The following is a 12,561-nucleotide window of genomic DNA, read 5'->3' on the forward strand; positions in this document are numbered from 1 at the left end:
GTGCCTCCCCCCCCCCCCCCCCAAGCCCCACGGCTCACCTTTCCTGCACTGCAGGGTCACCAGGTTGCACTCGTAGTCCAGGGGGGTGATGATGACATGGACGAAGTTGAACTGGCCCTGCCCGGACGAGAGCAGAGGTCACCCGGCCCCGAGGACCACTGTCCGCCTCTTCCTTCCCCATCGGGGCGGGTGGCTTGCTACCTGAACAAGCCTGGGCTCTGCTCACACCCTCCTTCCCACCGGACCTAGGGGCACAGCTGCCTTCCCTCTCAAAACCCCACCTACTCCACATCTGGCTCCCAACCACTGAATCCACCCAAGTTCGGATTCAGTCATGACCCCAGACAGGTCCGCGGCCCCTGTCCTCCCCTCCCTGTGGCTCCAGCTGCCACCTGCCTGTCACCCAAGAGCAGCACAAGGAGCTCGGCACGTGCCCAGCCCCCAGCTCTGCACCCCTGCCCACTCCTGGCTTCTGTCCAGTGACCTCGCCCGAGGCTCCCCGCTGTGTTCAGAACACACCCACAAACTTCTGAGCACCGGCACCCCCGCCGCTGGGGCCGCCCCGGGCTCCCCACTCCCCGGCCTCACAGCTGTCTGGCATATCCCCCCCCCACACCCCGTGACAAGTCTCCCGGACTCAGCCCGCCTCCCGCCGTGGGGCGTCGAGCCCTAGCGGCGTCCTCTGAGAAAGATGGTGACCCAGAGACCGACCCCAGCTGCCGTGGGTACACAAAGGAGGTGCCGGGCAGACAGACTCGGAGCCCCTCCGGAGACACAGAGCACCACCTGGGCGCCCCACAGCCCACTAAGTACGCATGCACAGCAACTCCGCGACTCCCCACGACGCCACTGCCGGTGCCCCAGCTTCCGTGGGAAACCGATGGGGCCACTGTCCCCGTCCTTGTTCCAGAGAAGGACGTTGGCTCCCAGGGGGGGCTGCACGGGAGGCCGGGGCCCCTGCTGCCAGCACTCTGACCCTGCCCGGGCCCGCCCCCAGCACCCCCACTCACTCTGATGGTACCCAGTTTAAAGTCCTCGCCGGAGTCGTTGTACACAATGGACACAAAGTCGTTGCCCAGATGACGCTTCTTGTCACAGCGGTGCTTGTCCACATCCTTGGTGGGCATCAGGGTGGCAATGTGGAAGACAGCTGCAAGGCGGACCCGGCCGAGCGCTCACAAGGGCTGCTCGGGGCTCGTGTCGGTGGGGCTGGTGTCGGGGGGGCGGGGGAGGGGGGCAGGGTGGGGGGGCACCTCTTGGCTTCCCCAGAGGCTCATCAGTGCCTGGCTGGCCGGCAGCACAACACCCCTCTCCCCGAGGGCAGAGCTTCTGGAAGTACAGCTTCCGGAAGCAGAGCCGCCAGCCCCCTCGCTGCCTGCACGCCCAGACGGGTGAAGGCAGGCCCTCGGCCCCGCCCGTGGCCTGACGGCCGACAGCAGCAGCGGCGTGGCCTGGCGCGTACCTTGCATGATGTCGTCGTGCCAGCAGTAGGTGAACTGGCCGTCCTCCCCACACACATCCAGACCCCCCAGGTACACCTTGTCGGGCTGGCAGTCCTTGAGCTCGATGAGCTTGCCCAGGCCAGTCAGGAACTCCGTGTACCTGTACGAGCCGTGCTCGTTGGACAGGATGGCCAGCTCACTGTCGCTCTGTGGGCAGGGAGGAGCACGCTGGCAGCCGCCCCTCCCCCCACGGCTCCCGGGGGCCCCGAGTCTGTGCAAGGCCGTCCTGCACTCCCAGCCAATGTGCTCCACGGGACCTTCCCAACACATCCAGAAGCCCGGCAGTCCTCGGAATCCCGGCCCCAGGCCCCAGCCCTGCCGCTCACAGGGACCGTCAGCACACGCCTTCCATCAGTTCTCACACACGGCAGCCAGAGGGATGCTCCGGACGCTTAGGCCGAGTCACCTTGAACCCTTTGCTCAGAACCATTCACGGCCCGCCCACCTCCCTGGGAACAGCCCACGAGGCTGTCCACGTCCGCTGTCCACATCCACCCTCCCCTTTACTTCCCTGCCCCACCTCCCATCCCCCACGCGGTGGACATGGCACCAGCCACCCGCACCTGCCATTCCCGCACAGGACACTCCCGTCCCTCACTTTCTCCACGCCTGGATCCCCAGTGCGAGGATCACACCTGCGGGATCCCAGCACCTGCCGCCACCTCCACAGTGCTTGGCACTCCCTTGGGCACCACGAGCTCAAACACTCACCTGTCACTCCTGTCGTGTCCCTGGCACCGGAATGGTACCTGGCATAGGGCTCCTTGAGCACCGGCCACGTGGCAGCTCATGCAGTGACTGAGCTCTGTGGCGGACCAGGGCGCAGACCCTGACCCCTACCCCAGGCAGGAAGGCCACACAACTCCACCCTCGCACCCAGGAGCCTCACCTGGCCTTCTCCCACGTACAGGACGGCAATCTTGTGCGTGTCATAGGATGGAATCTGGTCAAGAAGCTGCACTGACCGCTCGAAGGACTGTAGCCACAGAGCCCTGCCTGAGCTTGGGCGGAGGCCGTCCCCTGCCACCAGCCCTACCACCAGCCCCAGCCGGATGCCCTTCCAGGGAGGGCTCTCCTCACGCGGGAAGGTCACTGTAGGCTGCCCCAGGGAGCCAAGGCTGTACCTTCCGCAAGCCTGGGCTATGGCCATCACCGCTAAGAGTTAGGGCATCCCACGACACCCCCCACCCACGCTCCAGGGGGACCCGCAGGGGAGAGAAGGCACCCACCCACCTCATTGGGTAGAAGGATGGGCTTGTTGGACTCGTCACCAAAGAAAGGTGAATGGTAGAGCTGCAGGAACACAAAGCTGCAGGGGGAAAGACGGGGAGGGCTGGGCTGGGAGCTGCGGGCCAGGTCAGGGTCACGGCCAATACCGTCCGCCCACGCACAGGGCAGCAGACCTGAGCCTCTCTTGTGGCTCCAACCAGCCACAGGGCCGAGGCCACGTGACCTGCAGCCCAGCCTGTGGCAGGGCCCCTTGGGCACCATGTCCCCATGGGGACCGTCCAAAAGCTCCAGCAGCTCCAGCCCCAGAGGGCAAGGCTCACCTGGGATTGATGCCTGGCACCTTCTCAGTATTGGAGGCCCCAGCTCTGCTCTTGAAGGCGTCCCTCTCTACCCTCTTCCCTCTGCGTGATGGGGCCGAATCAGAGATGGTGTAGCCTCTGGGCCGCAGGCCACTGGGGGAGCGGGGGCAGCTGGAAGGCAAGGGACCCTCAGGCTGCGCGGGGCCCCGGCCCTGGCTCTCTTCGCCTGGAGCTGACCAGGAGGCACCTGCCCCGTCCAGGATCCCGGACTGGGACCGGGCCTTGGCCTCAGGGCTCAGCCGGCCAACATCAGTCTTGTCCCCAGGGTCCCCAAGTATGTCCTGCAGGGTCTGCAGCTCAGGCGAGGAGCTGGACTTGCTGAGGGGCTGGGAGGGCTGGAAGGAGAGCTCCACAGAAGGCCGGGCGCCCTCGGAAGAGACGGCCCGCTCGATGGGGATTCCTCCGGCCGCCAGCTCCTCTGCAGGGAACTTCTCCTCTTGGCTGGAGCTCGAAGATGACTGCCAAGGAGTCCACGGGACCTCCGTCAGGAGGTACCAGCGAGCACACCCAGGGGTTCACTTGGAGGCGATGAAGCCCCCCCCACCCCCCTGGCAGGGCCACAGAGCCCCTCAGCGGCAAGCGGACGGCTGCATCCTCTCCCCCAGGATGGCACTTGCCGGTGCCCCACGCCAAGCAGGGGACACCGACGACCAGCAGCTGTCAATCTGCAGGGCCCGCTGGGGAACCACAGACTGTCCACGCAGCACGGACTAGGAAAGATAGCTAGCCTTTTTTTAAATGACAAGGGGGGGGGGGGGCAAAAGACTTGCCAAAGTTCTGAGCAAGTCCGTGCGCGCCACGGAGCCTGGAGCGAGGCCCTGTCCCTCCGGAGTCCCACAGTACCCTCCTCCCGCTCCCAGGGGCGAGCACCCCCAGGGCACCTCGGGCGGCTCCGGCGCCCCGAGGCACTCACCCTGCTGTAAGCCTCAGCGCGGTCACCGCGCCGGTCTGTGCCTAGCGTCGCCTCAAAGTCCTCCAACTCCATGGGCTCCGCGGACAAATGAGTCTCGCTCGGGCTCCCCTCCTCCGGAACAACCGCCGAGTCTGGGAGGACACAGATGGGGCTCCTAGGTGCTGGCCCGGCCCCTGGGAGCTCACATGGCCTCAGAGGTACCAGCCTCTCCCCAGCAAGAGAGCGCAGTGGGCCCCGCCACAGCCTCACCCCAGGCCTTCCTTGCCTGTGGCTCTGAGCCACCCACACCCCATCAAGTCAGCTGCAGGAGGGCACGGAGGGGCGCGGTGTGGCCCCCGACACAGGATGTCTCCACAGGCTCCCAGGGTGGGGATGAGGGGGGCATCTGGCCCCTGGGATCCGCATCCCAGGGTCCACAGAACCCGCCCCTGCTGCTCAGCGAGGTAGATGGGCAAGGGCAGCACAGACCCCCACCAGGGAAGAGCCCCCATCTAAGACGGGGCCTCAGCTCAGGAGGAGCGGTGGGCCTAGACCAGCTCCCAGGAACAGGTGGAGGCCGGAGTCCCTCCTTGACTGGACCCGAGGAAAAGCCTGATGCGGGAGGAAACCCTCTGTGCACACACAGACGGGGAGCCCGTTCCGGAAAGCAGAGACGCGCCATCGGAGCCCAAGCCAAACCCGGAGCCAGGAGCGCCAAGGAAAGGCCACGACGCCCCAAAGCAGCATTTCCTGTGCCAGTGTCAGGACGGGGGTGGGGGTGAGAAGCCACCAAGTTAGCACAGCCCGCGGCCGCCCCACATACAGCCCTTGCACACGCGCGGTCTGTTAGCTGCCTGCCAGAACCCGTCTGCTCGCTGCCCTTCCCGAACCAGCTCCTGCCCACACGTGGGGGCCCAGGTGGGCCAGAGGGCCGTGCGGGTCAACCCCCCCGCCGCCGCCAAGGCCCGGAGGTAACGGGCCAGCCCATGATAAAAAGCAGACACAGCCCAATTTGTGAGTTCACCAAGCCAGTCAGACCACCAGAGGCCAGGGCAAGGTCAGTCCGGCTGAGCCGCAGGGCCAGGCTCGCCCCGAAGAGCATCTGTGGCTCAGCGGCCCGACGTCACCTCCCGAGGCCTAAAGAAGGGGCAGCGAGGGCCCGTCCGGCGGGGCACAGAGCTCAGCCGGCAAGGGCACAGGGCAGAGGGGCCCCCCGGCCAAGCGCAGGCACTCTGCACAGACGTCCTCATGCAAGTCGGGGCCCTGCATCCGGGGGGTGAGGAGCGGCACCGGCAGAGTCGAGGAGGGATGACCGCATGAGGGACGGCGGGAGCAGCAAGTACGAGGCAGAGCAAGGCTCTGCGGCAAACAGCGCCTTCCTTAAAGAGATGTACGAATACCTGCCCAGGAAATGCTCCTGTGCAGCTTTGCTTGGCAACTGGACTGGTACAGGGAGGAGAAAGAGGCCACTGCAAGGAAGACCGCGCGCGGCCGGTCAGCAGCAGCACAGACTGCGCACAGTTGAGCAGAGAGGAAAGGCAGCGCTAGTCCCGCACAGAGCCCGAGCCTGGAGGGAGAGAGCGGAGGGCCAGCGGCGGCTGGCCGGCAGCGGGCGGCTCCCGGCTCTCCGCGCTGCTGCAGGGGGGCGGCCCTCCTCCTCACCAGCAGAGGTCCTGGGCCTCGACGCGCCACGTGGGGCCACAGGGAAGGCCAGAGGGTGGCCCGGAAGGAGCGCACCAGCCCCGCCAGGCAAGGGCACAAGAGCGCGCAGGCAGGCTTAGCTGTGCTCGGCGCATCCAAACCCAAACCCAAGCGCAAGTGCGGCTGCCCTCCTGGGGCCACGGGCACGCCGAGGACAGTGCAGGGCACAGGGCGTGCAGGGCTCTGCCGCGTCCACCCTGGAAGCACCTGCCTGCCCCTCCGCGAGCGGCACATCTCTAAAGAAGGGGGCCCTTCCGTAGGAGCCGGCCCCGCTCCCGAACGCCAGGCTGTGGCAGCGACAAGGAGAGCTCAGGGAGCCGGCTCCGGCGCGGCCCCACGGGGCGGGGGCGCGAAGCTGCCTTCCCGCGGCACTCACCCGTGTTAGACCGCGGGGGCGGAGGGGGCTTGGCCGAGCCCGCCGCCGGCACCGACAGCGACTTGTACAGAGCTGTGTCGCGACGCTCCTTAAAGCGCTCGGCAGCCATGAGCGCGTTGGACAGCTCCTGCAGGGGCATGTTGTTGATGTCGGAGGAGAAGGGGCTGAGTGGGTTCTCCAGGCTCATCAGCCAGCTGGTGTTCCCTGGGGAGGCGCACAGGCAGCACCCTTTAGGCATCCAACCGCCCCATCCCCTCCCGGCGCTCCCGGGGCAGCCCATCCCCCCGCCCCCCGCCACTGTCCTTAAGGGCACGTGCCCGGGCTCAGCAGGGTTCCTGCGCTCAACCAGGGAGTGATGAGGAGGGGGACAGGCCCCAGGCAAAGGCATGCCCACGGCTTGCCCCAGACCCCCAGGTTAGGGCAGCACCCGTGCAGCGGTCACCTGCCTCACGCATGAGGAGGGGTCTCAACGCACACCACTCTCCACCCCAGGGTAGCTCCCAGGTCCTGGCCAGGCTTGGCGGAGGCATCTCAAAGCCCCAGACCTTGCCACGGAGAAGCCTGAATGGGGGGCCTTCTGGGCTCTGTCCCTCTCCCCATAAGGCCCAGGAGCCCACACTTTGAATCAACCTTCCACACTGAATGTCTTCCAATCCCGAGCATCTCACCCAACCCGACCCACCTCCTCTTGCCCTGCCTGGGCCTCCTCATCCAGTCTCCCACCTGCCCCTGCCTGTTCCCCGCCAGGAGCCAGGACCCGCGGCCCTTCTGCCCGCACTTGAGGCTCCTCGGGGCCTCCTATCCAGCCGTCTCCTGTCACCGCTCGCCACACTGTGCCCAAAGCAGGTCTCAGGCCCTGGGCCTTAAGTTTTTGCAATACCCGTTACAGGCAGAGTCGTGTCCAACAAAATCCATGTATCGGACTCCTGACCTCCAGCAGCTCAGAAAACAGCTCATTAGGGTAAAACAGGGCCACAGGGGTGGCCCCTAATCCCCTGGGCCCTTCCAAGAAGAGACAGGACACAGACCCACAAGAGTGACCCAGGACACAGACCCACAAGAGTGACCCAGGATTTCCAAGCTCCAGGCGGACGAGAATACACAAACGTATCTGTGGCTGAAGGCCCCCAGGCCACGGTGCTCTGTGAGGGAGGCCCTCCCGCTTAGCCGCCCGGATCGCCCCTCGCCACTCCCCTCGGCATTCAGCTCAGAAGTCACAGAGCAGAGGCTCGCTCGGCCCTGTGTGCCTGCCACTCACTGCCGGGTACCTCAAGCCCTGGCAGAGGCCCCTGCATGCTGAGCGCAGGCCCCTCCATACCTGTGGGCCTCCGGACCAGGATCTCTGCCCAGCCCTGGGTCAGCAGGGGGACGTAGGCTGCCAGGCTCGTCTTCTCCTGTACTGGGAACTGGGTACCAGCTGACGCCCTCTCAGACTTGCTGGCGAGTGCTGTCTGTGCACCTGGGGAGGTGGGGCCACTTGGGAAGTGGGAGGCTGGAGTGTCCAGGGCACCAACACGAAGGCCGTGGCCCCCTGAGGAAGAGAAGGGCAAGAGTGCCAGTGACCACCACCTGCCCAACGCAGAGCCACCAGCCCGGAACCGGCTGTTCTGCCCAGGGCCCGGCGACCGGAGGCAGCTCAGCTCTCCCTGGGTGTGGCCCTTGTACGGGGTCGGGCTCGGTGGACCCAGGACAGTAGGAAGGGGCCACGGTCGGACCACATCTCATTCCAGCTGCAGCAAACAGAAGCTCCAGGGGCTGGGCTGAGAACCAGGGCAGCCAACAGTTCGCAGGAAACTGGCCACGAGGAATAGACCCACGGCCACGAGGGGGCCTCAGGCCAGCTGTAGAGAAGGCACGCCCCCCACTACACCGCCCTGTGTCCAGGGCTCACAGAGACAACACCCCAGTTGTTCAATCACCTTGTCCCCAGGCTCCGAGCAGTCCCTGCGAGCACGCGGACCCACAGGCACCTGTGAAGGAGGCAGGGTGGGGCCCAGGCTCACCGGACATGGAGCGGACCCGGTCCCGGGCCCTGCGGCACACCTGCTGCCCAGCCTGGGACTCCAGCTTGGCAGGCGCCTCCTTGGTCTGTCTCACGTGCGCGCCAGGGTCCGAGCTGAGGGCAGAAGGGTCCGTGTGGAGCGTGACCAAGGTGCCTGGGCCCAGGACGGCCGCTGTCAAGGCCTGCCGGGCAGGGGGTGGAAGGCACAGTCACCTCGACTCGGGGCCACCCTGCAGCTCTCCTGAGTCCAAGCCCAGCAGCGACCGGGTCCCAGTCCCCACGCTCGTTGTCACGGTAACAAGCTTGTTCCCAACCAGCCAGGTTTTGGTCCTGCCGCCAGCCAGGAGGAACTCGCCCACAGGCGACCTGAGAAACAAGAGCGTCAGCCGACACGTCACCCACCGTGGGCTCTCTGAATGGGCATTTTAGTTTCAAAGGTACGCGGACTGCGGTGGGCCCTGGTCCCCAGAAGAGCGGGGCCCTACAATGTGCAGAGCAGCCTGGCCGGGGCCTTGCCTGCTGCCACTGCTGCCAAGTTCGGTGACAGAAGCTGAGCCAGGCGCTGGCCTCCCGCCCTGGGGCCTGGCCCGCACCTCTTGGGAACCGCTGTGAAGTTGGAGAACACGTATCTGGCCATCATGTCCAGACATGTTTCCGTGAGCTCCAGGTGGAGATTTTTCAAGTTGTCATCAGCCTGAGCCATCGAATTCTCGTCTGCAGACCCCAAGCTGGCGCTGGTGAGGGACGTCTGGATCCTGCTGGAGGGAGGGGCCCCCGTGAGGTCAGGGACCGGTCAGGGCGACTCATCTCCCACCAGGGGCCAAAGCTCGAGGCATGCAAGTGCTGGGAGGGCTGCGCCCACACACCCCCCACCAGGGCGCACGGCCAGTCGAGCCACGGTGTGGCAAACCACGAGGACACATCGTCCCAGAAAGAGGAGGGGCAGGGCCTCACAGGAGAGACCCAGGCCCACTCGTCGGAGCAGAGGCTCAGGAGATAGGGTAGAGACCGACGTCCCCTCACCGAAGCACAAGAGAGTTAGGGGATGGCTTGGTGGCAGAACAGTTTAGTCATGCAGAGACACAAAGATTGCATTCTGCCCACAGGGCCACCTCCCGATGACAGGGAGGGTCTGGGCTTTGTGTGCCGCTCTTCCCCCTCAACTCAGGCCCCCGGGGCCCCACAGGCACCCAGCGACCAGGAGAAGAGGCTCATGCAGGTTTAATTCTGATATGAAATTTCACCGACCCTTTGCCATGTTTGGCTTGTGTTAAAGAATTTGCTAGAAAAGAGCTGAAAGCTTCGCTGTCCCCATCCCCCCAGTCAAACCCCACTCGGCAGAGGCCAGCCTGAGGCTGGAGCCTAAGCCAGGCAGCGGTGAGGAGGTGGGTCTCCGAGCTTCAGACTCGGAGGCCTGAAGGGACTTCCTGGGGAGGACACAGCCCCCCACCCAGCTCAGTGCAGCCTAGCCTGGTCGGCGCAAAACAGTGACCCCCAGAGCCCACACCTGCACTCAGACACGGCAGGGGGGAGTGACCGAGGCCGCGCCCCTCGACAGTCAGGCCTCCCTAGCCCCCGCCTCCTCCCAGGCTGGCCCCCACCCCTGCTGCTCTGTACAGAGCCCCCCCCCCATTCCCTTTCAGCTACAACAGAAAGCAGCCCTCTACTAAAAGAAAGCTCAAGATTAAAATCCACTTAAGAGGATAGGAAAGCCAAACCCTAGAATGCGTTTCCTCCCCCAACCTGCGTGGGCGCCGCTTTAATATGCGAAGGCCCCTTACCTCCGGGGACAGGCCTGCGGGTAGCTGCCACCGGACGCCTGGCTTTCTCAGAGCTACAGCCCTGCTCCAGGCTCCCAGGCCAGCCTCTGAGGAGGCCATGCAGCCAGCCCGTGCTCGGACGAGGCTTGGGGACAGAATGCAACCTTTCCACCCCTCACCTCCAGGCTCCCCTGGACCGAGGGCTGCCCCTTGGGCTCTCCTCCAGCTCCGGCCAGGGAGGGCGTGGGCAGGCGACGAGCTCATGCAAGCAGCCCCATGCACCGCCCCCCGGGCACTCCCGCCTGGCAGGGCCACCTCGCGGGCCCTGCTCCAGGGCCTGAGCCCCCCGCCCGACGGAGCCCACTACCTGCGGACCACATGTTCAGACACACTGATGCTGCGGCACCGGAAGGCCTCGGCTGCAGGGCTCTCCTTGAATTCTTTCACGGGTGGAGAGTTATTCAAGCCTTGTTTGGGGGGGTCTGGCTATCCTCAAACTACCAGGTGAGGAAGGAAGGCCCAAGCCCCAGAGAGCCCAGCTCCCGGGAGGGGAGAACAAGCCATTGGAGGGAGGAAGAGGAAAGGTCACAGGCCACAGGGTCAGGATGGAGAGCCCGAGAGTGAGATGAACAAAAAACCATGCCAGAGGCCAGTTAGCAGGGGGAAGAAACAGAAAATAAAAATGCATGAAAATACATATCATAAACGTGACTGAGATAAAGTCAGGTTTCACGCATGGAACCAAAACAAAGAACATTAGTGCAAATTAAACATGTATGGAGTGCTATGCACGGCAGATTCCAGGCTGTGCTGACCAGGCGCCCCACCCACCCCACTCAGGGGCCGGGACGCCCCAAGGCCCTGAAGGTCACCGCTCAAAAGGCCGGTTCTTAGCTCAAGGCCCCTGGCACCCAGCTACTGGGAGCTTGAGAAGCCAGCTTTTGACTTTAGGTCACGCTGACCTGGTCATTCTGGAAAATGCCGTATCCCCACCAAGGGAGAACTGAAAAGCTTGGGTGGGAAGGCGGGGACAGAAAGAGGAGTTGCCGTTCGTAGGAGATGCAAACAAGACACGAGGCCTAGCACAGTTCTCTCAGATCTGGCAAAAGCGGCTGTGATGGGGTCCAGAGGAGCATGGCCCCTGCTCAGCAGGGGTGGAGAGCAAGCTCGGGAGGACGGGCAGCCCCGGCCCGAGACTGGGCTGACCATAGGGCCCTGGAGCTCCACCCCAGCGAGGCCAGGGATTCGGCCTCTCGAGAGCTACCGCTGCCCTGACGCAACCCTCGGCCCATCCGGTGGAGCCGGGCCCAGGCGCCCTACAGCTAGCACCCCGATTCCCAGCTCTGCGAGTCTGCACTCAGGGGCTCAGGCAGGCCTGGTCACAGTCCAGCACGTGGGCTCCACGACACCGCAGGTCAGGGGGGCCAGCTGGATGGGCAACAGCTTGCTCCTCCAGCTACATGAGGGCGCTAAGGGCCTTCACAGGCCCTGCCTCTACACCAGGACCACCTGGTGCCCAGCACGGTCTGAAGAGGGACATCCCCCAGCCACATCCCAGTGCCGCTGGCCGGCCTCGGGGCGGCAGGCCAGCCCAGACCCTATGTGCACCACGCCGGTCACAGGTCACGCTCGCAGACCCGCCCCGCTGCGCCCCATTCGCACCGCAGGCCCGCACCTCTTGGGTCTCTCGTTGAGACTGGTGCTTCGAGCTCTGAAGCTGTCCTTCTCAGGGGTGTCATCGAAGGGCAGGAGGACGTTGGAACGCAGGCCCTGGCGGAGTGGAGCAAATCTGAGCCATCGGCAGGGGGACTGACCCCCCTGGTTCTTCCCTCCGTGAGCCTGCCTGCAGTGCGCCGCATCCCAGCAGGCCACACTCGGCAAGTGCGGCACCTGACGACACCCACTTCTGGCTCCCGACATCTCCACGCCCCAGCCACAGACAGCCAACGGCAAAGCGGGTCCCACCCTAACTATGGGTTTGGCCTCCGCTGGCCTACCTTAGTGATAAAGGGAACAAAATCCTTCCGGAAGGGCAGGCGGCATCTAATGAACCACATGGCTATAACGTGATGGGCCAGGCACACGATGTACTGATTAAACCTGCAAGAAGAAAGGGAAGTGAGGCAGCTCTGATGGGGCCCCGAGGCCGAGCATAGAAGAGAGGCCCCAAGGCCACAGGCCCATCGGAGGTCAAGGACCAGCATGGCTCTCAGCTGCAAGAGGCCTCAGGCTGGCCCAGGCCGTGAGCAGGAGGGACGGACCAGCACTCACTTGGAGGGATTGGTGTAAGGCAGGGAAATGGCAAAGACGCTCGCATACTGCTCAGCTGCGAAGTTCCGGTAGAGGTGGGGCAGCCGGGCCAGAGCTGCAACAGCAGGGCACACGGGTGAGGGGGCGCGGGCGGGCCGGGCAGACGCAGGCCCACGCCTGCCGTCGCCAGGGGCCTGTGCTACTCCTGAAAGCCAGCGCGGCCACCCTGACCTAAGAGGGCTGCAAAGGACTGAAGGTCGCAGCCCCCTTGAACATGACCTTCCCTTGACCCTTGGCTCTCTATTCCAAGGGCTAGTAAACTATGGTCCCCAAGGCCAAATCCAGCCAGCGGCCAGCACTCGTGTGACCCACGAACTAAAGATGGCTTTTACATCTTTAAAAGGCTGTAAATAAAAAGAATGTACAGCAAAGGTCCTACGTGTCTCTTTGCAGAAGCGCTGGTGGCCCGGCTCTGCTCCCGTCACCGCC

The 12,561-nt window shown here is 64.9% G+C and overlaps 1 protein-coding gene across 1 annotated transcript in view; it reads right to left on the bottom strand.

Moving 5' to 3' along the window:
- Positions 1–12,561, bottom strand: part of TSC2 (TSC complex subunit 2) — a 33,746-nt gene that overhangs the window by 406 nt on the left and 20,779 nt on the right. The window contains 19 exon segments of the mRNA XM_032425548.1: positions 1–23; positions 25–117; positions 1,011–1,150; positions 1,463–1,649; positions 2,392–2,478; positions 2,736–2,811; positions 3,053–3,549; positions 4,005–4,135; positions 5,384–5,452; positions 6,061–6,264; positions 7,379–7,591; positions 8,064–8,176; positions 8,276–8,428; positions 8,656–8,817; positions 10,190–10,302; positions 10,304–10,319; positions 11,498–11,592; positions 11,820–11,922; positions 12,094–12,187. The exon segment at positions 1–23 is cut by the window's left edge and continues 121 nt beyond it. Coding sequence (XP_032281439.1) covers positions 1–23; positions 25–117; positions 1,011–1,150; positions 1,463–1,649; positions 2,392–2,478; positions 2,736–2,811; positions 3,053–3,549; positions 4,005–4,135; positions 5,384–5,452; positions 6,061–6,264; positions 7,379–7,591; positions 8,064–8,176; positions 8,276–8,428; positions 8,656–8,817; positions 10,190–10,302; positions 10,304–10,319; positions 11,498–11,592; positions 11,820–11,922; positions 12,094–12,187 — 2,569 coding nt within the window.

Source organism: Phoca vitulina, unplaced genomic scaffold, assembly GCF_004348235.1.
Source record: "Phoca vitulina isolate PV1807 unplaced genomic scaffold, GSC_HSeal_1.0 scaffold33, whole genome shotgun sequence".
In the NCBI taxonomy this organism is placed as follows: Eukaryota; Metazoa; Chordata; class Mammalia; order Carnivora; family Phocidae; genus Phoca; species Phoca vitulina.